The 27,868-nt window shown below is 36.6% G+C and overlaps 1 protein-coding gene across 1 annotated transcript in view; it reads right to left on the bottom strand.

The window, feature by feature from the left end:
- LOC136863227 (serine-rich adhesin for platelets) overlaps positions 1 to 27,868 on the bottom strand; it is a 367,265-nt gene that overhangs the window by 116,321 nt on the left and 223,076 nt on the right. Inside the window, exon 6 of the mRNA XM_067139599.2 lies at positions 16,366 to 16,457. Coding sequence (XP_066995700.2) covers positions 16,366 to 16,457 — 92 coding nt within the window. The remainder of the gene's footprint in view (positions 1 to 16,365; positions 16,458 to 27,868) is intronic.

Genomic DNA, 27,868 nt, shown 5'->3' with positions numbered 1-27,868 from the left:
AGAAGTAAAGAGACTAAGAAAGAGGTGCAGGTTGGAAAGAAATAAGAGTTAGAAATGGCTATGGAAGTAAGGAGAAATTGAAGGAATTTACGAGGAAACTGAATCTAGCAAAGAAGTCGGCTAAGGATAACATGATGGCAAGCATAATTTGAGACTACAAATTTTAGTGAAAATGGAAGAGTATGTATAGGTACTTTACGGCAGAAACAGGTTCCAAGAAGGATACTCGAGGAATCATTTCTGGCTCTATGGCTAAATGGTTAGCGTGCTGGCCTTTGGTCGCAGGGGTCATAGGTTCGATTCCCGGCAGGATCGGGAATTTTAACCATCATTGGTTAATTCCACTAAGACTGGGACTGGGTGTATGTGTCGTCTTCATCATCATTTCATCCTCATCACGACGTGCAGGTTGCCTACAGGCGTCACATCAAAAGATCTGCATCTGGCAAGCCGAACTTGTCCTCGGACACTCCCAGCACTAAAAGCCATACGCCATTTCTTTTTCTTTTTTTTCTTTTTTCATTTCATTAATGGACAAGGGGAGTGTGAATGTGAGGATCTTCAAAAGGCAGAAGTATTCAGTTAGCAGTATGTAAAGATTGTTGGTTACAAGGATAATATCCAGGTAGAGGAGGTGACTAATACTAGAGAAGTATTAGAATTTACCTATGACAGCAATGGCATTTACAGTAAGATACAAAAGTTGAAAACTAGAAATGCAGCTGGATTTGATAAGGTTTCGGGGGATATACTAAAGACAATGGGTTGCGATATAGTACCATATCTGAAGTACTTATTTGATTATTGTTTGCATGAAGGAACTATACCAAATGAATGGACAGTTGCTATAGTAGCCCCTGTGTATAAAGGAAAGAATGATAGACATAAAGCTGAAAATTACAGTCCAATCAGTTTGACATGCATTGCATGTAAGCTTTGGGAAAGCATTCTTTCTGATTATATAAGACATGTTTGCGAAATTAACAACTGATTTGATAGAAGGCAGCTTGGGTTTAGGAAAGGTTATTCCACTCAAGCTCAACTTGTAGGATTCCAGCAAGATATAGTCGATATCCTGGATTCAGGAGGTCAACTGGATTGTACTGCAATTGACCTGTCTAAGGCATTTGATAGGGTAGATCATGGGATACTACTGGCAAAAATGAGTGCAATTGGACTGTGGCTCTGTTTATAGAAAATAGAACTCTGAGAATTAGAGTAGGTGAAGCTTTATCTGTCCCTGTAATAATTAAGAGGGGAATTCCTCAAGGCAGTATTATTGGGCCTTTATGTTTTCTTATATATATATCAATGATATGTGTAAAGAAGTGGAATCAGAGAAAAGGCTTTTTTGCAGATGATGTTATTCTGTACAGAGTAATAAATATGTTACAAGATTGTCAGCAACTGCAAAATGACCTCTATAATGTTGTGAGTTTCACAAAGAGGAAAAGTCCTCTCGGTTTCAATTACTGCATTGATGGGGTGAAAGTTCCCTTTGGGGATCATTGTAAACACCGAGGTATTAATATAAGGAAAGATCTTCATTGGGGTAATCACATAAATATGATTGTAAATAAAGGGTACAGATCTCTGCACATGGTTATGAGGGTATTGAGACCCCAACTAGAGTATGGTTCCAGTGTATGGGACCCTCACCAGGATTTCTTGATTAAAGAAATGGAAAAATCTAAAGAAAAGCAGCTCTATTTGTTCTGGGTGATTTCTGACAAAAGAGTAGCATTACAAAAATGTTGCAAAGGTTGGGCTGGGAAGACTTGAGAGAAAGGAAACAAGCTGCTCGACTAAGTGGAATGTTCCGAGCTGTCAGTGGAGAGATGGCATGGGAGGACATTAGTAGACGTATAAGTTTGAATTGTTTCTTTAAAAGTAGGAAAGATCACACTATGAAGATAAAGTTGGAATTGAAGAGGACAAATTTGGGCAAATATTCGTTTATAGGAAGGGGAGTTAGGGATTGGAATAACTTACCAAGGGAGATGTTCAATAAATTTCCAATTTCTTTGCAATCATTTAAGAAAAGATAGAAATACAACAGACAGGGAATCTGCCATATGGGCAACTGCCCTAAATGCAGATCAGTAGTGACTGATTGATTGATTGATTGATTGATAAATGTGACAACAGAGCATATTAACCCTGTATATACATGAGAGTCCTCTATACACATTTCGATTTTGCAAAGAAACCTGATGCGATACAGGGAAACTGACTTCAGTTCCAGATTCAGCATGCCTGAAAATATAAAAGATAACTATCTGAACTTTATGTAATGATCAGGAAGCTTAAATTTACAGGCTAGTGTAATTCTTTTTCATCTGATCCTGATCACTTTCAGAATCTAAAATAACTTGGTTTAATCAACATTATCAAATGAGTTTTCTAGATCTAAGAATGCCATGCACATGGGCTTGTCCCCCTCTTAAGATCAGACGTAAAGTCAGGATTGCTTCATGTGTTTCTATATTTCTTCTTAAGCCAAACTGATCTTCTTCTGGCTCAGCTTCAACTAGACTTTCTATTCTTCTGTAAATAATACATATTAAAATTTTGAAAGTGTGAGATACTAAACATTGATTAGCATACCAGGCAAAGTATTCACTGGCATCTTGGAAGGGAGGGTGCGATCAGTGGTTGAGAGGAAGTTGAATGAAAACCAGTGTGGTTTCAGACCACAGAGAGGCTGTCAGGATCAGATTTTCAGTATGCGCCAGGTAACTGAAAAATGCTACGAGAAGAATAGGCAGTTGTGTTTATGTTTTGTAGATCTAGAGAAAGCATATGACAGGGTCCCGAGGGAAAAGATGTTCACTATTCTGGAGGACTATGGAATTAAAGGTAGATTATTAAAATCAATCAAAGGCATTTATGTTGACAATTGGGATTCAGTGAGAATTGATGGTAGAATGAGTTCTTGGTTCAGGGTACTTACAGGGGTTAGACAAGGCTGTAATCTTTCACCGTTGCTGTTCGTAGTTTACATGGACCATCTGCTGAAAGGTATAAAATGGCAGGGAGGGATTCAGTTAGGTGGAAATGTAGTAAGCAGTTTGGCCTATGGTGACGACTTGGTCTTAATGGCAGATTGTGCCGAAAGCCTGCAGTCTAATATCTTGGAACTTGAAAATAGGTGCAATGAGTATGGTATGAAAATTAGCCTCTCGAAGACTAAATTGATGTCAGTGGGTAAGAAATTCAACAGAATTGAATATCAGATTGCGGATACAAAGCTAGAACAGGTCGATAATTTCAAGTATTTAGGTTGTGTTTTCTCCCAGGATGGTAATATAGTAAGTGAGATTGAATCAAGGTGTAGTAAAGCTAATGCAGTGAGCTCGCAGTTGCGATCAGCAGTATTCTGTAAGAAGGAAGTCAGCTCCCAGACAAAACTATCTTTACATCGGTCTGTTTTCAGACCAACTTTGCTTTACGGGAGCGAAAGCTGGGTGGACTCAGGATATCTTATTCATAAGTTAGAAGTAACAGACATGAAAGTAGCAAGAATGACTGCTGGTACAAACAGGTGGGAACAATGGCAGGAAGGTACTCTGAATTAGGAGATAAAGGCTAATTTAGGAATGAACTCGATGGATGAAGCTGTACGCATAAGCCGGCTTCAGTGGTGGGGTCATGTGAGGCGAATGGAAGAGAATAGGTTACCTAGGAGAATAATGGACTCTGCTATGGAGGGTAAGAGAAGTAGAGGGAGACCAAGACGACGATGGTTAGACTCAGTTTCTAACGATTTAAAGATAAGAGGTATAGAACTAAATGAAGCCACAACACTAGTTGCAAATCGAGGATTGTGGCGACGTTGAGTAAATTCTCAGAGGCTTGCAGACTGAACGCTGAAAGGCATAACAGTCTATAATGATAATGTATGTATGTATGTATGTATGTATGTATGTATGTATGTATGTATGTATGTATGTATGTATGTGATACTAAACTATTGGTGTGGTAGTTTTTATACTTGTCAGCACCTGATTTCTTGGGAATAGGTATAACAGCTTTTTGGTTTAAATCAAATGGCACTTCTATATCATCCATCTTACATAATAAATGGAATAATCTCACAATGCTGGTTTCTCCTAAGGTGGTCAGTAATTCTGAGGGTATGTCATCAATTCCAGGTACCTTGTTCCTATTTAGGTACTTCAAAGCTCTGTCGAATCCAGACCTCAAAATTGGGTCCCCTATTTCATCAGCATCAACAGACCCTTCCAGTCCAGAACCTTATCATCTACTTCTTTTCCTCTGACACAATAGTTGAATATGTTCCTGCTAATCTTTCTGCCTTCTCTTCTTCCCCTAGAAGCGGTTTTCTATTTGAGCTCTTAATATTCATAGACTTAGGTTTTCTTTCTCCAAAGGTTCCCTTGATTTTTCTATATATAGCATCTACCTTTCCTACAACCATACAACCTTCACCATCCTTGCACTTCTCTTTCAGCCATTCTTCCTTAGCTTTCCTGCACTTTCTAACAGTTGATTATTAAATCGCCTGTGTTCTTTTCTGCCCTCTTCATTTTTTCCATTCTAGTACTTCCATTGTTTGTCAATCAGGTCTAGTATCTTCTGAGTTATCCACCGATTCTTACTTGATTTTACCTTTCTTCCTAACTTTTCTTCAGCAGCCCTACTGATCTCATTCTTCACGCCTATCCACTCTTCATATATTCCATATATTTGCATTTAGTCCTGGTGCAACATGTTTCTCGAAACAATTCCTCACTCTCTTTTCCTTCAATTTCTCTACATCCCATCTCTTTGTACTCTTTCCTTCTATTTTTTTCGACTTCCAATGTCATTTCATGACCACCAAGTTGCAGTGAGAGCCTGTATCTGTTCCTGGGAAGGTCTTGCAAATAAACACCTGTTTTCTGAATCTCTGCCTAATTACAATGATGTTTATTTGTGTCAAGTGTCTCCAGGTTCTGTCCACGTATACAGCCACTGTCTGTGGTGTTTGAACCAAGTATTAGCAAGAACTAAATTACGATTGGTGCAGAATTTATCCAGTTGACTTCCTCTTTTGTTCCTTTCTACCAGTCCGAATTCTCCTTCTACATTACCTTCTCTTCCTTAGCCTACCACTGGATTCCAGTCTCCCATAACAATTAGATTCTCGTCTCCTTTTACATATTGTATTACATTTTCTATGTCTTCATATTCTTTTAATTTCATCATCATCCTCTTAAATAAAATGCATATAGACTTATACTCTTGTGGTGGGGTTTGGCTTGGTGTCTATCTTGACAACAATGATCCTTTCACTATGCTGGTCAAAGTAGTTTACCCACTGTCCTATTTTTAAAATTATTACTAAATCAACTCCTGCATTTCCTCCATTTGATTTTGTGTTGATTATTCTGTAGTCACCTGACCAGAAATCCTGCTCTTCTTGCCAATGTACTTCACTTATACCTGATACATCCAACTTTGGTCTACCCACTTCCCGTTTTAGATTCTCTAATTTACCACAGCGATTCAAACTTCTAACATTCCATGCTCTGACTCGCAGAATGTCAGTATTTATTTTCCTGATGATTGCCCCCTCTCATAGTTCCCGACTGGAGATCCAAATGGGGGGATCGAAAATGATACCCTCAGAAAATCCTCGCAGAAAAGCTTTTTGGAATGTAAACAGGAATGTAAAAATCAGCACTTAAGAAAAAAAAAAACGAATGATGGGTGGCATATGCAGAGCTGAGAATGAATACAAGCACCGAATTTGATTAAGCAGGCTTGAAATAGCTTAATTTTGTGTATATCTGATTCATTTAGTGCTGTTTATATAGTGGTGTTTAGTGCTTGTTGGTAGAAATTGGGAGTAGTAATAATTATTTAAATTTTGTAACAAGTAATTCAGTTGGTCTTCAGTAAATTACGTTTTCTAGGTTAAGTAGGCTAGCTAGGTGCACCTTGTTTCGAATTTAGGTTTAGGTAATACTTTAGGTAACAATATTAACTTTAAAAATATTTGTAAATATCTGTAGATTCGTTGGTTGTACTTACAAAGGCAGATTATCATAAGGAATAGTACCGTAACTTCTGCAGCAACTTCTCCGGTATTTCGTATAGATGTATGTTCAAACTATCACGAAGGTAATAATTTACTACATTAAAAAAACACGATACGCCTGTAAACTTCCATTTAAAAAGAAGTTAAAGAGATTACACGGTAATAGTTAAGTCTATTGTTATTGATTATTGTCGCTCCTCATATTCAGATATTGCATTGTTGGCTACAGTCGTGAACAAAGGGTGTAGTGTAGTCAAGTAAATATAAATAAAAATCAGCTGACCTTGTATTCCATTCATTTGTACTTCTGAGTAGGTAGTTAGTATCCGTAATTTATATTTCGCTCCCTCGATCTTTCAGTATTTATGAGCGGTTAGCTAATAATAATAAAGTTCATATATCCCAGTAATTGCAGTTCAAGTCCCTGGAGTAGTAGTAGTAGTAGTTTTGATAGAAATATTTGAGAAATTATTGTAGACAACCTCGTATTTTTCAGTAGGCCTAATTAAGGACACTTTTTTTTTTCTCCGTCCCGTGGAGTAGGGAAAATAATAGTAATCCACCAGCTGTAATAATCACATAACCACATTTCAGTAGAATTGTAGTGAAGATAAGGTATAACATATTAGAGAGTATCTTGCCAGTTATATTCGTGTTTTTCTTCGTGTACGGCAATCCTTTTGATACTTAAGCATTTAACCAAACCTAGTGTAGTGTAGTGTAGATACATTGTAGCATAGATACAGTACATTTAGATAGTGCCGTATCTTGCGTGCTATATTCGTGTGTTATCTTTCGTGTATATCTATTAGACCGTAATACTAATAATAAATTGTCTAAGCATTTAGCTTCGTTGGTAATCTTTGAGTACAGTAGTTCTTGCAAATTTCATTTCTGTTGTGCTTAGTAGTACCGGTATCGTAATTAGGATACGTCTGAAAGTAGTTTAAAAATTACTGTAGTGTACTGTACAGTAGTATACGAGTAATATCCTATTAGAATTTAGTGTGCTTATTTTATTATTGTAAAATATTTGTGTAGTACTGGTGTGGTAGAGGTATCCGTAGAAACTCTTACTAAAATATTGTTGAAATTAGGATAGGCTTAATTGCAGTTTGGAATTGTGTCGTTCTTGTGTATTACTTTCGATATTCAGTAATTAACAGCAGCTTTTATCCTGTTAGGGGTTGTAGGATTAAAAAAAAATTTTAAAAATATAATAGAGCACGACTAAGTAGTATTGTAGTGTAGTCGTATATTCATTACCTTATTGTTGTGTACTATCCCAGACAATATATCCCTCCGTTCATTTATTTTTTTTGCAAATAAGTTATTTTATTTTTTTAATTTAAAATTTCCCCCCCGTAAAGAATGGCTAAGGAGCGCGAGTGTACTTATTGTGGGTGTGGTGAGGCATTGAGGGGTATGAGGGAGGAGTTGGAAAGTTTGAGGGAGATAATTAGGATTCTCACAGAAGACGGGAAGGAAGATAGGACTCCCTCAAACAATGTACAGGTTACAGTAGGTGTACAAGAGGGAGGGGAAGGAAAGGGAGGAGTTGTAGAAGACAGGTGGTCTAATGTTCTAAGGGGAAGGAGATTGCAGGCCAAGGGCTCTATTCAGGATCAGAATTCAGGACAGGTGTCCGTGCGAAATCGGTACGAGTCACTCCAGGTAGAACAACAGAGGGAAGATGAGGGACAGGGAACTGTTGCTGAGATGCGTGGAAGTAGGAGGAAGGGAAAAGGTACGAAAGGGAAATGTAGAGTAGAGGACAGGAAAAGACAGGTGGAACAGGGTCATGGGAAGGAGAAAAGGGAGGAGGAAGTAGCTTCTGCAGCTATCAGCAAAGATAGGGCTGACCAGGAGGGGAGGGGATCAAATGAGGTGGGTAGGGTTGAGGCTCTGGTCATGGGGGATTCCATCGTTAGACACGTGGGGAAAGTGTGTGGAGGAAAGGGAACCAGGGTAGAATGTTATCCAGGAATTAGGTTGAGGCAGATGTTGAGGAAAGTAGAAGAGACGGAGGAGGGGAAGGAGAAGGTGGTAGTGTTTCACGTTGGTACCAACAACGTAAGGCAAGCTGATGTAAGTACCAACATAGTTGGAGATGTGTGGGATCTGGTAAATGCAGCACGGGTGAAGTTTAAGAAAGCGGAGATTGTTATTAGTGGAATACTGTGTAGGAGGGATACTGACTGGAGGGTGATTGGGGATTTAAATGAGACTATGGAGTGGGTATGTGGGAAACTGGGAGTGAAATTTCTAGATCCGAATGGGTGGGTAGGAGAAAGGGATCTGCGCTCGGATGGCCTTCATTTAAACCGCAGTGGTACGTATAAGTTAGGAAATTTGTTTGGAAGGGTAATAGGGAGGTACATTCAGGGAAACGGGATGGCCTAGGGAGCGGTGATAAGGGAACAGGGAACTGGAAATCAAGTAGGGATGACATAAAATTGTTAGTGTTGAACTGTAGAAGTATTGTAAAGAAAGGAATAGAATTAAGTAATTTAATAGATATATATTTACCAGATATTGTAATAGGAGTTGAATCATGGCTGAGAAATGATATAATAGATGCAGAAATTTTCACACGGCACTGGAGTGTGTATCGTAGAGATAAGATAGGAAAGGTGGGAGGGGGAGTTTTCATTCTGGTGAAAGAAGAATTTGTAAGCTATGAAAAAGTTAAAGATGAGACACATGAAATTCTAGGTGTAAGGCTCATTTCTAAAGATAATAGGCAACTTGATATATTTGGAGTGTACAGATCGGGAAAGGGTAGCACTGATACGGATTTGGAATTATTTGATAGGATAGTCAGCTATGTGGGAAACGACATGGAAAGAAATGTTATTGTAGCGGGAGATCTGAATTTGCCAGATGTCAATTGGGAAGGAAATGCGAACGACAGGAAGCATGACCAACAAATGGCAAATAAGTTAATATGGGAAGGACAGCTGATTCAGAAAGTGATGGAACCAACCAGAGGGAAAAATATTTTGGATGTGGTGCTGATAAAACCAGATGAGCTCTATAGGAAAACTGAAGTAATAGATGGTATTAGTGATCATGAAGCTGTTTTTGTGGTAGTTAAAAATAAATGTGATAGAAAGGAAGGTCTTAAAAGTAGGACTGTTAGGTAGTACCATATGGCTGATAAAGCAGGTATGAGGCAGTTTCTAAAAAGTAACTATGATCGGTGGAAAACGGTAAATAAAAATGTAAACAGACTCTGGGATGGGTTTAAAGAAATTGTTGAGGAATGCGAAAACAGGTTTGTACCTTTAAGGGTGGTAAGGAATGGTAAAGACCCACCTTATTATAATAGAGAAATAAAGAGACTAAGAAGGAGGTGCAGACTGGAAAGAAATAGAGTTAGAAATGGCTGTGGAAGTAAGGAGAAATTGAAGGAACTTACTAGAAAATTGAATCTAGCAAAGAAGGCAGCTAAGGATAACATGATGGCAAGCATAATTGGCAGTCATACAAATTTTAGTGAAAAATGGAAGGGTATGTATAGGTATTTTAAGGCAGAAACAGGTTCCAAGAAGGACATTCCAGGAATAATTAATGAACAAGGGGAGTGTGTATGTGAGGATCTTCAAAAGGCAGAAGTATTCAGTCAGCAGTATGTAAAGATTGTTGGTTACAAGGATAATGTCGAGATAGAGGAAGAGACTAAGGCCAAAGAAGTAATAAAATTTACGTATGATAACAATGACATTTACAATAAGATACAAAAGTTGAAAACTAGAAAAGCGGCTGGAATTGATCAGATTTCTGGGGATATACTAATGACAACGGGTTGGAATATAGTACCATATCTGAAGTACTTATTTGATTATTGTTTGGCCGAAGGAGCTATACCAGATGAATGGAGAGTTGCTATAGTAGCCCCTGTGTATAAAGGAAAGGGTGATAGACATAAAGCTGAAAATTACAGGCCAGTAAGTTTGACATGCATTGTATGTAAGCTTTGGGAAGGCATTCTTTCTGATTATATTAGACATGTTTGTGAAATTAATAACTGGTTCGATAGAAGGCAATTCGGTTTTAGGAAAGGTTGTTCCACTGAAGCTCAACTTGTAGGATTCCAGCAAGATATAGCAGATATCTTGGATTCTGGAGGTCAAATGGACTGTATCGCGATTGACATGTCTAAAGCATTTGATAGGGTGGATCCTGGGAGACTACTGGCAAAAATGAGTGCAATTGGACTAGACAAAAGAGTGACTGAATGGGTTGCTATATTTCTAGAAAATAGATCTCAGAGAGTTAGAGTAGGTGAAGCTTTGTCTGACCCTGTAATAGTTGAGAGGGGAGTTCCTCAGGGCAGTGTTATCGGACCTTTATGTTTTCTTATATATATAAATGATATGAGTAAAGGAGTGGAATCGGAGGTAAGGCTTTTTGCGGATGATGTTATTCTCTATAGAGTGATAAATAAGTTACAAGATTGTGAGCAAATGCAACGTGACCTCGAAAATATTGTGAGATGGACAGCAGGCAATGGTATGTTGATAAACGGGGCTAAAAGTCAGGTTGTGAGTTTTACAAATAGGAAAAGTCCTCTCAGTTTTAATTACTGCGTTGATGGGGTGAAAGTTCCTTTTGCGGATCATTGTAAGTATCTAGGTGTTAATATAAGGAAAGATCTTCACTGGGGTAATCACATAAATGGGATTGTAAATAAAGGGTACCGATCTCTGCACATGGTTATGAGGGTGTTTAGGGGTTGTTGTAAGGATGTAAAGGAGAGTGCATATAAGTCTCTGGTAAGACCCCAACTAGAGTATGGTTCCAGTGTATGGGACCCTCACCAGGATTACCTGATTCAAGAACTGGAAAAAATCCAAAGAAAAGCAGCTCGATTTGTTCTGGGTGATTTCCGACAAAAGAGTAGCGTTACAAAAATGTTGCAATGTTTGGGTTGGGAAGAATTGAGAGAAAGAAGAAAAGCTGCTCGACTAAGTGGTATGTAACAGTTCAACAATAATAAAGGTGTTTCAATTTATTCCACCTATTCAATACTTATATTTTCTGTCACTAATAGTCAAGAAATCTTAAATAAATTAAATGAAATCGAACCTAATTTGAAATTCACAAAAGAGGACGAAGTCGATAACTCATTGAATTTTCTAGATATAACAGTTACGCGTAAGGTTAACACTTTTGATTTCCAAATATTTAGAAAACCGACACAATCATCTACAACTATAAACAATTCCTCTTTACACCCGAGTTCACATAAACAAGCATCTTTTCACAGTCTAATTTATAGAGCACTTAGAATCCCTCTATCTTCCAAGAATTTGAAGAAAGAATTAAATTATATTAGATACCTCGCTAAACAAAATGGTTTCAAAATAGAAATGATCAACAAATTAATCAATAAAATTAAGAACAAATTATCTACGAATCTGATACCAGAAAAGACCAAAAAAACTGAGTATGCTACATTCACTTTTAATAATCCAGCTATACACCAGATTACTAGCGTATTCAAGAAACATAATTTTAATATAGCTTTTAGAACTACTAATACTAACCAGTCCATATTCTTTAATCATAAAAAAGTTAATTATGATAAGAATCGTTATTTAGGATCGGGAGTATACAGACTTAAATGTACTCAGTGTAATTTTTCATATGTTGGACAGACTGGGAGAAATTTTATGACAAGATACATGGAACATGTTAATGCGGAAAAACATAGGAAATACTCAGCGATGAGTTTGCATATGAGGGAGACTGGTCACAGATTTGAATCCATAGAGAAAGACTTAGCGATAATTAGAAACATACAAAAAGGAAGAATGCTGAACGAATTAGAAAGTTTATACATCTATTTAGATCAGACGTACAATAAGCAAAAGAATCTCAATGAAACCACGGACAATAAAAGTATGCTACATGAATTAATGCCGGAATTATTAAAGTCAGTTAGTTCGAATAAATTTAGGATACCTAATATATTTAATTCTTCAAACCCTAATACTCCTCCCATACCTACAGATATTAGGCCTACTTCCAGCAATGCAGTTGACTCCGCCCCTTTGTCAGCCTCGTCACATTTGACTCCACCCATCCTCTCCTCCCTTCCGCACTCCCCTATTCCTTCCCCTCCGAGTTCACTACCGCCTCTGCAGCACAGTTATAACACCAGACTCAGAGCCAACAGACGGGCAGCAACCAACTCAACAGTAGTTAACAAATAACAACTTCCACTTACATGTAAGTCCTCATCTGTTTCAAAATTATGTAAGACTGAATTCTCTCCTTACGTTCAATTTCTTATTTCTTCTTTTCCTTCTCTTACAGAAAACTTATTTCTGCATCTGTTGACATTTTCTGGCAAGGATTCAGCCATTTTATTACCTACCGGTGCTAACGGCCTCTTACAATTTTTCAATAGACGCTTCTGCCTTACTTGCTACGAATTTCATCAGCGGCCTTGAAAAGATTGTATTCATGACAATCAAGTTTATGCTTGTGTACACGCCCTCATGTCGTTGGCTTTTTATTACTACCGCTTTGATTTTCCAATATTTTATATGAACTGTTTTAATTAGAATTTTAATAGAAGTTTTAGTCTCCGACAAGATTATAGTTTAATCATAAGACAGTTTTCCATTAGCATCTTTTTATTTTATCATTTTTCACATTTTTATTGTTCCGAATTTTAATAACAGACTAAACTTTTAACTTCCACTTTTTATTTTAGTTGTATTTTTGATGATTGTATTTAACTTCCACTTTTAATTTAGTTGTATTTTTGATTATTGTATTTAGGCTGAAGATGCCCTTAATTGAGGGCGAAACATGTCCCATGTAACTAAGAATTTAATTATGTAACAACTATAAGTGAAAATATAAGTATTGAATAGGTGGAATAAATTGAAACACCTTTATTATTGTTGAACTGTTAAAAATTTTTCAATACGGACCTAAAATGAGGTTTATGACATGTAAGTGGTATGTTCCGAGCTGTCAGCGGAGAGATGGCGTGGAATGACATTAGTAGACGAATAGGTTTGAATGGCGTCTATAAAAGTAGGAAAGATCACAATATGAAGATAAAGTTGGAATTCAAGAGGACAAACTGGGGAAAATATTCATTTATAGGAAGGGGAGTTAGGGATTGGAATAACTTACCAAGGGAGATGTATAATAAATTTCCAATTTCTTTGAAATCATTTCGGAAAAGGCTAGGAAAGCAACAGATAGGGAATCTGCCACCTGGGCGACTGCCCTAAATGCAGATCAGTATTGATTGATTGATTGATTGACTTGTGTATTCTTTCGGGATGGAAATGAAGTGAAAGAAAATAGTCAAAATATAGACAACAGGGTATCCCACAACATTTGCAAAACCACGAACCTACTACGCTGGCGTAGCAGGGGGTGAGGTGATACTCCCACGTGGTGTGTCTCAGGTGGCACATAGGGGGGTCCTAACCGGCTTGCCGTTGGACTTGAGGGAAATAAAATACCTCTCATGGACCAAACACACAACCCCTGTGGGTGGGGGATACAGAGGAAGAATACACCCACAGTATCCCCTGCCTGTCGTAAGAGGCGACTAAAAGGGGCGACCAAGGGATGATTGTCTTGGAACCATGAAACTACTTGTGATTAGTACTACCACGTGGAGAACACCATGGGTCGCTTTGACCTGCGCATAGTACCACCATATTAGGTACGAAATAGGTTTGTGATTAGTAGCACACAGGAGCACTGTGCGGTCGGCTTTTTTAGTACCTGTGATTAGTACCACCATATGAGCAGGACCATGGGATGATAGCTACCATTGTTCTGCCTTGCCTATGATTAGTACCCACTGTATGAGGAACACCACGGGATAGTGCAGGTCCCTGTGGTTAATACTCTTTTGTGATGAACACCATAGGTTTGCGTTGCCTGTAAATGGCGCCGCAATGTGAGAAAAACCATAGGTCTGTATTACATATCGAATTTCATAACCTGTGAGTAGTACCATAATGTGTGGAATGTCGCGAGTCTCTGCTACTTTTGATTAGTACCGCAACATGACAAATACCATGGTTCTACTTTCCTAGCAATAAGTACCATTATGAAGGGCCGATAACTTGGATTTTGGACCCCCTTTAGACTGCAAGCATCATTGATTCAGTGTTATGCTATAGCAGCAGTCCCTTGGTCGGTAAGTTTCTGTGAATGTAAGGCATTGCGGGTCGCATCCACTGATTGTTTTAAATTCATATCCATCCATTCTTTCTTCGTCCTCACGTTTTGAATTCTGGTCAGTGGAGAATTTCAGATTTTTAATTTGTCATTCCATTTCGTCTCATTTCGTACCATTAGGGCCGATGACCTCGAGGTTAGGCCCCTTTAAACAACATGCATCATTATCATCATCATCATCATATTTGCAAAAGAAAATTCTCTGACTTTTCCGTTACTTCCTCAGGTTTTACATCACAGCCAGCGACTCTCTCCTCTGTATTTTTTTCCAACTCACTTTCTGCAATCGCTATAAAGGATGTTAAGCTCTCTTCTCTGCATGATTTGTTTAAAAAAATTTTAAAATCCTAGTTTCTGTAATCCCCATAGCTGGACTAGCTCTGTCCACTTCTAGGCTTTCACATAGATTTTTAATTTGTTCATAATCTGTTGGCGCAGCAGAGTTTTTCCACTATAAAAACCCCTCAGTTGCAAACATTTACTTAACACATCCTTGAATTGTTTTGATTCCTCAGCATGCAAAAGCACAGCTTGCTTCCACATATTGCTCTATTTGTAAGTCCTAAAGTACATTTTACAATATATTAAATAAGGATCCCTTTTGCCAAATCCACCCATCTGTAGAATTTTGGGCACAGTTTATTATTTAGCCACTAAGTGGAAAATACACACAGCTTAGTCATAATGGTATTGTTTGTCAAACTTCAACAATGAAAACTTGAAACAATTTTAAAATACTGAACAACTGAAGCAGAAGTACGAGTGCATCCATGTAGTTAAAGTAACCATATGAATCCACTTGCAAGGTGCAGCTGAAAAAAAATCTAGGTTATGGCAGGTTGGAGTAAAAAATATTCCCTTAAGCTCCTTCACTGGAGAAAATTTCATTGATTTTCCATGACCAAATTCAACTTCCCTGATTTCTCCCTGATTAACACTGATTTCACCCTGACACCCTCAGTCATACTAGGCGGTATTCTTAAGTTGTAAAATACTGTATTTAACAGAAAGGAATCCAATGAAGACCAAATTATTGCAAGATGTGGAAAATGCTTGTAGATGAAATTCCAAATGGAACAAGATAATTCCGAATGAAGATCTTTGCAGAGCCGCTTTTTAAGTTTCCACCTTAATTCTTACAGACTGGAATAATTTCAAACACAAAAAAGAAAGAGAAAAAATCTTGTAACTACAGCAGAGATTGCTTTTTTGCACATTTGTATACTTTTATTACAGTAACTTCACTTTAACAAAATCTAGACAAGAACTCTGTCTACATTTTTAAGTTTATGACAGGTGAGACAGGGAAGTATAGTAAAACCCCGGTTAACCGAACTAAAGAGGAGGAAGCCGTTTCGGATAATGATTTTTTTGGTGAAGCCTACACTTATGTTCTTTATTGAAGTTAAAATTGCATTTTTAGGATTACGTAACATCATTACATACCTAGTATAAATTACTCATTAAAAACTCTGTAATTCTTGTTTTTTCCTTGCAGGCAGCAATCTCCCGTCATGTTTTCATTAGAAGGATGACTCACTAAAATGTTCAACAAATCTTAGGGCAACCTAAAATAACAACACATATGTACTATAGTTTCTGTGTTGCTTTAAAATTAAAGAATGAATGTACAGTAGGTTACAGCTGGTAAGATGATCACTTTTAATTTTCACGTTTAAGAAAAGCAAGACATTAAATACTGTATACTGCAATTATTCCTGTACAGTACAGTATGTTTTTACTGGATTTGCTATGTCAGATAACCCAGGTTTCAGTTAATCTGAGTTCTGTTAACCGGGAGTTTACTGCATAGGAGAGAGTTGGGATCAAATTTTGTAATCTGTTTCTAGATATCTCACAATCAGGAAAATATTCTCAAATCTTATGAGAAATTATGCTGTTCTCTCTATCATTCTTAAAGTGATGATAAAAATTATGATGGCAGCACCTGCTTAAAAAATGTCAAGGATTTTAATCCCTTACTGGAAGCACACAGTATAAGGCCCAAAAGACTTTTAGAAACCTCACTATCCTTATAATAATGTCCCAATAATTTCTCTCATTTCTTAATAAATAAAGTAGCGATTTCTTACTAATGATGGATGAGTTGCTCCTTTGGTCGACATGCAGGGCAGGGCCAGGTCTAGGGAGCGGGCTTGGGGAGAGAGACGCCTGGTCTTTTAACCTGAAACAAGAGCAACCACTAGTAAAATTGCTTCGTTTGATTAAAGACCAGGATCTCATTTAAAGAAATACCCACATATTAATTTATATATAATACATGGATATTTCTAATCAAAGGATAGAAAATAAAATTATGAATGATGTTACTGATACATTAATCACTTTACAATATATTTTATTCTTTTATAGAGCTAATAGATTTCTTCTTAAGATACAAATAGTACACAGAGTGCATCAATATAATCTTCTCCATTCTGATTCAGGTATTAATACATTAACTGACAAAAGTCAGAGAAAATGATGACACTAAATGTGCATATATATAATTATATACAATAATACACACACATAAAAAAACATTCACACATTTATATACCAAGCATACAAATTCATACACAACTAAAGCTTTCAGGAAGGGAACTTGTGATTAGATATGTGCAAGCAAATAAACTACTAAATGTCCTATTCAGATAACTAAAAGTACAAATGATAGACACTTCAGTTCCTTGTTCACATTAAAAATCACTGGGTTCTTCAGTTATAAAAATGGTTTAATAACTGATTTAAAACTGTACACTGCTTCTATTCATAAACTTAATGGTATAATCTTAAAATTACCATTTAGAAATGAAGTAGCTGCTTCAAATCCCATGTTTCTCTGACTACTATAGTCATTTTGTAGAACTTAAAATGATAATTATCATGGTTTAACTTAAAATACAATATATCATGGTTTACAAGTAAACACCCAACAACACAACAGTGTTCTATATTGCAACCAGCCTGCTGTAATACAATATGGAGTGGATATTACAAATGCAGTCTTCTCCTTCCTCTCCTAAAAATAAAAAAATCCAAATTGAACATTCCAAAAACTAACACTCAGAAAGTATTAGGTGCTTCTTTTGCACATACAGATAACAATAATAAACATATTATAATTCTTACATCTTTGATACAGATTGTTATGTTCTGGGGGAATTCTTTAATAAAGTTTTAAACTAGCTTTTATTAATCAAAGGAAATATATACTTTTGGTTCAACGAGAGATCTATTATTGTTTGTTTCTTAATGATAGAGACAGAACTGAAAAAAAATGCATCTAATTCAAACTACGTGAATATATATAAAGCTAACATTCTCTTTATTCTCAGCACATTTTAAAAACAAAATTCTTAGTCAATGGCAATGCTGAGATGAAGGTATATTCAACACCTGGATATAACTTCCTAGCATTATTCTCAGTACCGGTAGTCAATTTTACATTACAATAATGTATTTCACTCAGTAAAATACAGGGTAAGTTGATATCAAAATCGTTGGCAGAAATACAGGAAATTCTATTCCTCCTGAAAGAGTGAGCCTGCTGATCTATACAAAAACAAAATATCTTCATTGTATCAAATACCCTCAGCAATGACTGCCAATAAATCATGAACTTATGTTAATGCATGCAACGACAAGAGACACATAAAACTAAATTTATTTTTTCAATTTAGGGCTGCAATGTATTTTACTACAAAATTAATCTTAAAAATTCGAAAATAAACTCTACAGATTATTTCTGACAAATTATGCTGCTTTTGGCAAGAACAAAATCCATTATACTGGTGAGATAATTTTTTTGGGAATTTACTTAATTTAATGGTACAGTATCACTGCTAAGGTACACCACCACCATTCAACATAGTGTCTGCTGTCTATATCCATCTTGTATAACCACTATTTGTTCCACTGAACACCTCTCCATCTCACTCATAGTATATTTTATATTACCCACTGAAAATATCCAGCACACTATTTTTCCACACAATCTTCATGCAACCAGACTACCACAGTGACTCATGAACCTTGTTGGCAACATACCACCAGAAACTTATTCCTTACCAAAATATATTTCCTTACTTGGTTTCTTCTCCATTTATTAATCACAATATCTTTATTGCCACAGCCTCTCATTTTCTCTCCCAGGCTTTGGCTCTCAAGCATCAAGACCATATTTCAATACCAGATACACAATATTAGTGTTTATATATAGCTCATCTGAAATGTGATTCTCTTAAGTATTCTGCATTTGTACAAAGTTGACAGTATCCTTAACTCAATTTAATGCCCCTTATTAACAGAGACTATAGGATATTCAAAATTAGAATTTATGGCCTATGCAAGTCCTGGACAAACAGAGAAGTGTTAGTAAAGTTTTATTGTACATAATTTTGTTCCTAACATATTGCAGAAACACCATTAAGAAAAGGGTTGGCTTCAAACAGCTGGGGAGAATGGTATGTTTGGTTTGTGTTGGGTGAATTAAATAATACCGATTGCCCCCAACAGCCTTAACATCTTAATAGCCTTCCTTCTTAAGTCTGAACACTGCTGTCACTGTTCTGAAGACAGACTGTTTAAATTACTGTTGCAAGGTGTAACGTAGTTTCATCCTATACAGTGGGAGAAAAAAAAAAGAGGTTGCTGTATGGAAAAGTTATCACTTTTATTTATGAACATTATTCACTACAAAAACATCCAAAATGTAAGGAAAATGCCATAACGTGCAAAAAACATTTTTTCATAGTAATTCCAACCAGCTACAAATTTATATGAAATCTCCACTTCTTCTGAAACAATACTGCTTTCAGAACTGCCACTTAACTATAGTACAGAAGTTTTTGCCACTCAATAAACAGCGATTTACTAAATGTTGATTTCATTCATTAAATAATATACAAAAAGTTTTTCAAAATACAATCGTTCTCTCTTTCTCACACACGCACGCACGCACGCAGTCACTAACTCACTCACTCTGTTAGGAAAGTTATCGCTTTTATTTATTTATGAACGTTGATCACTACAAAAACATCTGAAATATCAGGAAAATGCCACAACTTGCAAGTTACTCTTGTAATGAAAGTATAAACAAGGGGACAACAAGCACATGATACTTTGATTCTGCGCCAGAAGTAGTCGAAAATCATAAGAGGTAGTCTGACCATTATAAAACCTTGCATGGGGCCCTTTAAACAATAAGTATAAGCATCAAAACCTTGCATCTTCAGATAGATTGTGTAGGTTCCTTATACATCAAAATACCACGGCTTGCAAAATGAGGAGTATGAACCTTTTTCTAATGGAATAAAGAAAATACGTAGCAACATTTTGCAATAGAGAAGCAAAGGATTATTTTGAGTTAATGATGATTCATAAAACTTGGTAGCACAAAGTTCTGGCTACTATAATTCACACGAATGTAATAATAATAATAATAATAATAATGTTATTGGCTTAATGGTTCTCAGAGACGCCGAGGTGCCGGAATTTAGTCCCGCAGGAGTTTTTATATGCCAGTAAATCTACCGACACGGGGCCGACATATTTGAGCACCTTCAAATACCACCAGATTGAGGCAGGATCGAACCTGACAAGTTGGGGTCAGAAGGCCAGCACCTCAATCGTCTGAGACACTCGGCCCGGCTCGCAGGAATGGAGAGGAAAGATGGAGTAAAGATGATGTCGATGCCACATATAGGAAAATCATGGGAACCTTAGGAGAAAGCAAAACTGCACGCACGCACGCACACACACACACACACACACACAAAAGAACAAATTCAACAATTTTGTATCAAGAGACAGAAGTAGATCAAAGTTCTGGAACAAGAAGAGGCTGCTGATGCCAGCGAAATGGAGACGCAACTGGTCATAGGGGATTCCATAGTTAAGACGTGGGGAAAGTGTGTGGAGGAAAGGGAACCATGGTACAGTTTTATCCAGGAATTAGGTTGAAGCAGGAAAGTAGAAGAGAAGGAGAAGGCGGTAGTGTTTCACGTTGGTACCAACAACGTAAGGCAAGCAGGTAAGTACCAACATAGTTGGGGATGTGTGGGATCTGGTGAATGCAGCACGGGTGAAGTTTAAGGAAGCAGAGATTGTTATCAGTGGAATACTGTGCAGGAGGGATACTGACTGGAAGGTGATTGGGGATTTAAATGAGACTATGGGGTGGGTATGTGGGAAACTGGGAGTGAGATTTCTAGATCCTAATGGGTGGGTAGGAGATAGGAATCAGCGCTCGGATGGCCTTCACTTAAACCACAGTGGTATGCATAAGTTAGGAAATTTGTTTAGAAGGGTTATAAGGAGGTACGTTCAGGGAAACGGGGTGGTCTAGGCAGCTGGAGTCAAGTAGCACAAAGTTTTGGCTATCATTCACACGAATGTAAAATAATAATAATAATAATATTGGCTTAACGGTTTTCGGAGACGCCGAGGTGCCAGAATTTAGTTCCGCATGAGTTCTTTTATATGCCAGTAAATCTACCGACATCTGGAAGTCAAGTAGGGATAACATAAAATAAATTGTAGAAGTATTGTAAAGAAAGGAATAGAATTAAGTGATTTAATAGATATATACTTACCAGATATTGTAATAGGAGTTAATCAAGGCTGAGAAATGATATAATGGATGCAGAAATTTTCTCATGTAACTAGAGTGTGTATCGTAGAGATAGGATAGGAATGGTAGGAGGCAGAGTATTCATTCTGGTGAAAGAAGAATTTGTAAACTACAAAAAAGTTAATGACATACATGAAATTCTAGGTGTAAGGCTCATTTCTAAAGATAATACGCAACTTGATGTCTTTGGAGTGTACTGACCGGGAAAGGGTAGCACTAATGCTGATCAGAATTATTTGATAAGATAATCAGCTATGAGGGAAACGATATGGAAAGGAATGTGATTGTAGCCGGAGATCTCAATTTACCAAATGTCAATTGGGAAGGTAATGCGAATGGCAGGAAGAATGAACAGCAAATGGCAAACAAGTTATTAAGGGAAGGACAGCTGATTCAGAAAGTGATGGGACCAACTAGAGGGAAGAATATTCTGACATGGTGCTGGTAAAAAAAAAAAGATGAGTTATATAGAGAAACTGAAGTAATAGATGGTATTAGTCATCACAAAACTGTTTTTATCACAGTTAAAAATAAATGTAATAGAAAGGCAGGTCTTAAAAGTAGGACTATTAGGCAATACCATATGGCTGATAAAGCAGGCATGAGTTTAAAAAAAGTATTACAGTAAGATACAAAAGCTGAAAACTAGAAAAACAGCTGGAATTAATAAGATTTCAGGGGATATACTTAATTAATTAAGACAATGTGTTGGGATATAGTACCATATCTGAAATACTTATTTGATTATTGTTTGCATGAAGGAGCTATACCAAATGATTGGAAGTTGCTATAATAGCCCCTGTGTATAAAGGAAAGGGTGATAGACATAAAGCTGAAAATTACAGGGCAGTTAGTTTGACAGGCATTGCATTTAAGCTTTGGGAAAACGTTCTTTCTGATTATATTAGACATGTTTGCAAAATTAATAACTAGTTCGATAGAAGGTAGTTCAGGTTTAGGAAAGGTTATTCCACTGAAGCTCAACTTGTAGGATTCCAGATAACTTGGATTCAGGAGGTCAAATGGACTGAATCGCGACTGACCTGTCTTAGGCATTTGATATGGTGGATCGTGGAAGAATACTACAAAAAATGAGTGCAACTGGACTAGACAAAAGAGTGACTGAATGGGTGGTTATATTCCTAGAAAACAGATATCAGAGAATTAGAACAGGCAAAGCTTTATCTGACCCTGTCATAATTAAGAGGGGAATTCCTCAAGGCAGAATTATTGGACCTTTGTGTTTTCTTATATACTCTTCTTCTTTTTCTTATTCTATGACCGCATAGATCACTTTAGTCAGTCCATCGTTCAGGTCTCTTTGAAGGGATTGTTCGGGCTTTGGGGTCCTCCCAGTACTTCTTCAGACACACAGATTTTCGTGCCCTTTCCTAGGTTGAAAATATGCGTGTTGTTGGTTTGTTTCATGGAAGGATAAAGCAGAGGTTTGTATTCTTGAGTTTTGTATTCAATTTTATCTTATTTGTGGTGTCTTCTGTTGAAAGGCCTATTTCCTTCAGATCCTCTCTTACTTCTCTGATCCATTTCCATCCTGTTGTGGTATTTTTTTAGACGAGATGGTGTTGTACTGTTTCAGAAGTCTCGAATCCTGCATCCTCACGATATGTCCAAAGAATCCCAGTCTCCTCTTACACATAGTATCTAATGGGTTCTAGATCTTTGTACATGACTTTGTTAGGTATAATCCGCCACTGTTCATCTTTCTGGTATTTTTTGTTGATGCAGATTCTTCCAATCCTCCTTTCAATTTTCTGCTGTCAGTCTTTGATTTTTTATTCAGGTGAGAAAGTGTTTCTGCTGCATATTTCTGTTTAGGTAATCTATTTGTTCTCGTTTGGATTGAGATTTTTTCATTTAGGCTATGTGTTATTACTTTCCCAAGATATTTAAACCGAGTTACTATTTTGATTTTATTACCATTTATGGTAACTTCTTTTAGTTGTGTTGGTTTTTGGGGCAAAATTTCTGTTTTTTCAAATGATATCTTGAGGCCAATTTTATTTGGAATGTTATAATGTAATGGGTCTTTACCATTCCTTATATATATATATATATATGATATGAGTAAATAAGTGGAATCAGACAAAAGGCTTTTTGCGGATGATGTTATTCTGTATAAAGTGATAAAAAGTTACAAGATCGTGAACAACAGCAAAATGACCTCGATAATATTGTGAGATGGACAATACGCAATGGTATGATGATAAACGGGGTTAAAAGTCAGGTAGTGGCCTTCACAAATAGGAAAAGTCCTCTCAGTTTTAATTACTGCATTGATGGGGGAAAGTTCCTTACGGGAATCATTGTAGGTACCTAGGTGTTAATTTAAGGAAAGATCTTCATTGGGGTAATCGCATAAATGGGATTGTAAATAAAGGGTACCATCTATGCAACATGATTATGAGGGTGTTTAGGGGTTGTAGTAAGGATGTAAAGGAGAGGTCATATAAGTCTCTGGTAAGACTCCAACTAGAGTATGGTTCCAGTGTATGGGACCCTCACCAGGATTGATTTGAGAGTTGGAAAAAATACAAAGAAAAGCAGCTCAATTTGTCCTGGGTGATTTCTGACAAAAGATTAGAGTTACAAAAATGTTGCAAAGTTTGGCCTGGGAATAGACTTGGGAAAAAGGAGATGAGCTGCTTGACTAAGCGGTATGTACATTAAAATAAGAATAAGATAATAATATTCTTATTTTAATGTTCATAATCTGATGTCCAGTACGGTCACAATGAGATTTATTACTTGTAAGCGGTATGTTCCGAGCTGTCAATGGAGAAATGGCGTGGAATATCATTAGTAGACGAATAAGTTTGAGTGGTCTTTAAAAGTAGATAGGAATAACTTACCAACGGAAATGTTCAATAAATTTCCAATTTCTTTGAAATCATTTAAGAAAAGGCTAGGAAAACAACAGATAGGGAATCTGCCACCTGGGCGACTGCCCTAAATGCAGATCAGTAGTGACTCACTGACTGATTGATGTCAGAATTTTCAACAACACCTGGAATTAATGGCATACCTTCAGAATTACTAACTGGCATAGGAGAACCTGGCATGGCAACGATATTTCGGGATCAGATATCGAGAAAGGAGGACTATCTACAATCTGTACAAAAATCAATCTGCAGTAATAACAATCCAGGTCAATGAAACAGAAGCAGCAATCCAGAAAGGAATGAGGCAGGGCTGCAGTTTGCTCCTTATCCGTTTCAATGTTTATACAGAACAGGTGGTAAAGGAAATCAAAGGGAAATTTGGAAGGGAATCTCAATCCAAGGAGAGGAAATCAAAACTGAGATTTGTTAATGGTATTGTTATTTTATCCGAGTCTACAGAAGATCTGAATAAATTGGTGAGTGGTGTGGACACAATCTTTGAGGATGAGTACATGATGTAAATAAATAAATAAATAAATAAATAAATAAATAAATAAATAAATAAATAAATAAATAAATAAATAAATAAATAAATAAATAAATAAATAAATAAATAAATAAATAAATAAATAAATAAATAAATAAATAAATAAATAAATAAATAAATAAATTAAATAAATAAATAAATAAATAAATAAATAAATAAATAAATAAATAAATAAATAAATAAATAAATAAATAAATAAATAAATAAATAAATAAATAAATAAATAAATAAATAAATAAATAAATAAATAAATAAATAAATAAATAAATAAATAAATAAATAAATAAATAAATAAATAAATAAATAAATAAATAAATAAATAAATAAATAAATAAATAAATAAATAAATAAATAAATAAATAAATAAATAAATAAATAAATAAATAAATAAATAAATAAATAAATAAATAAATAAATAAATAAATAAATAAATAAATAAATAAATAAATAAACCGAAACCAAAACTAATGGAGTGCAGTTGAACAAGGTCAGGTGATACAGGAAATATTAGATTAGGAAATGCAATGGAAATGGTGTATGGCTTTTAGTTCTGGGAGTGTCCGAGGAAATATTTATTTCGCTAGCTGCAGGTCTTTTGATATGACACCCGTTGGCGACCTGCGCGTTGTGATGAGGATGAAATTATGATTAAGACAACACATACACACAGCCCCCGTGCCAGTGAAGTTAACCAGTGATGGTTAAAATTTCCGACCTTGCCGGGAATCGAACTTGGGCCCCCTGTGACCAAAGGCCAGCACACTAACCATTTAGCCATGGAGCCGGACATTAGATTAGGAAATGAGGGCTTAAAGGAAGTAGATGAATATTGTTACTATGGTAGTAGAAAAACCAATGATGGCAAAAGTAAGGAGGACATTACATGCAAGCACAAGCAAGGAAGGCCTTCCTTAAGAAAAGAAATCTGTTCACTTTGAAAGTTGATATATGAATTAGAAAAATGTTTCTGAAGACTTCTGTCTGGAGCATGGCATTGTATGGAAGTGAAACATGGGACAATAACTAGCTCAGAAAGAAAGAAAGAAAGAAAGAAAGAAGGAAGGAAAGAAAGAAAGTATAAGCTTCTGAAATATGGTGTTGCAGAAGAATACTGAATGTGAGATGGTACCAGGTGTATGCACAAGCCTTTTCTGGTTTCACTAAGAGATGGTGCCAGCAAACAGTATGCAGCATATGAGATTGACACATACGTCAGTTTGTTCATCTGACATTAACCTATCAACACACACAAGTTAAGTCTGCCAAACACTAGAGTCTGTGTTGTATCGTTCAGTGATCATGTGGACGTTTGTGCCTGAAAAAGAACATTTGTGGAAGAGATTGTTTTTCTTATTTAATCAAATGGAAAAGGCTGTGGAAAGTCATTGTTTGCTGGTAGAAACATATGGTGAACATGTTCCATCGATTAGAACATGCGAGACATGGCTTTGGCAATTTAAACGTGGTGATTTCAATGTGAAAGGCAGTGCGCGCTCTGGTAGCGGTATTGTGTATTATGAGCTCTTGAAGCCCGGTGAAACCGCTAATGTACAACGCTATCACCAACAAATGATTAATTTAGATCACGCATTGATCGAAAGACGACCAGAATGGGCCAGAAGACATGGCAAAGTGATTTTGTTACACGACAATGTGCCATCTCACACAGCAAAACTAATGAAAGACACCTTGCAATCGTTTGGATGGGACATCCTTCCGCACCCGCCCTACTCCTCCGACCTGGCGCTACCTATCACCTGTTCATATCAATGGGGCATGCGCGCGCAGAGCAGCACTTCAGCAATTTCGAGGAAGTTGGAAAATGGCTCAATGAATGGTTTGCCGCAAAAGACAAGCAGTTTTTCTGACCATAAGTACCAAAGTACCAACAATTATTTACGAACATCTATGCCAAAAGATAGAGCGAACAGTCTTGCCGTTCTGTCTATGAATTCCAACATAATCCAGCAACTAGACGATGAAGATTCTAGGAGGCTGATTTAATTTCTTACTTTGTTGTTCTCTGAGATATCATATATAGTAGAGCTAGCTTTACATTGTGGATATTTCCTCTGCTTTACTTTGTTATCTTCAAATAACAGTCCAAAGGTTGATAGGATCCTGGAACAGTTCTGTCATCAGCCGTCAGAGACGGCCTAGGCATCACGGAAGGGGCCTGCTAGGGAGACGAGGAGTGAGGTATTTTCCCATTGCTCTCCTCACAACCCAGAAGTTGCTATTGCATATCATTCTGCCAAACCCACTGAAATGCATGCATGCACTGACCCTATGAGCAACAATTTCACACCATTCATTACAGGGACTAGCTGCATAAGTAAAGATATTACTAGCATCGCTCATACCTCAGTTAATTTTGAGACCAAGACAGGACAAGGAAAGTAACAAATTTGTTCTAGCCCATACCGGAAGACATAATGCACAAAGGCATTTTTTTACATTACAATATGCTAATTACAAGATTCCATTTGTAATCTCACAATGACTTCTATTGCCCTAATTCAGTATACTGGGTTATAGATGAATCAACATTTTGTAATTTATCAATTGTTCAAGTACTCTTCAGCAGGTTTTAGTTCTTGCAAGAGCCCCAGCATTTATTTCCATATTAAATGATGTCTGAAAATATTACATGTTTTGTTTGATTTCTGCATTTGCAAGCTTGCAGTTTTATGCGACTCCTGATATTGTGATCATAGTCATGCACATAGTTTTATGTGGAATCTGAACCACAGGTACATGACTCATTTCCAAAATCCCACATGCATTGGCCACGATTTGAACCACGGCCATTTTAGTAGAGTTAGCGACTACACCTAGCGGTGTATTTAGGTCCAGACAGCTGCCTATGCCGCCATATTTGAAAGGGAGGTTTTGATGCTGTTCCTACTGTTTTTTGTATATTTAAAAAAATGTATTTCTTAGCTCTTCAAAAGAGAACAAGAATACATACAATGAAATGGATGTGAATAACATAGGCAATAATATACTTTGTTGCAACAACCACCTTAAACTAAATCAACAGTCCGGCAATGGAAAAAACAACATTTTGTCAACAGCATACAATGCGATCATTAGCTCTTCTTTTCACTGTTAGACCATATCATGCGATAACCTTAAAGAATTTATTAGAATTATTATTACAATAGATAAGGACAGCAAAGCTCACTGCTTGCAATCAGAAGCTTTGTAATGAGAGATGCCACTATCACTGTTATAAGAGTAGTCAGTATCACCATCAACTGTGGCCATTCAAAGACAAAACCATCTCAGTCCTTATTATTACAGGAGTAGTTCAGTTCAGTTTGAAACTCTACAGAGTGCAGTTGTTTGGTATGTGATTTATATCTTAAACTGTTAGTGTGGAGTGACGAGCACAGCTCGCACGGTACACGCATGTACTCTACTGCGATCTAGTAGTTACGATCCAAGTTGTGTTCTAACTCATTTGAAGCAGAAGGTTGGAGCTTCCAAACGATGTACTTTGATCCCTATTT

This window comes from Anabrus simplex, chromosome 1, assembly GCF_040414725.1.
Source record: "Anabrus simplex isolate iqAnaSimp1 chromosome 1, ASM4041472v1, whole genome shotgun sequence".
Lineage (NCBI taxonomy): Eukaryota > Metazoa > Arthropoda > Insecta > Orthoptera > Tettigoniidae > Anabrus > Anabrus simplex.
Note: the sequence above shows the minus strand (reverse complement) of the source record. Positions and strands in the feature narration are given on the sequence as shown.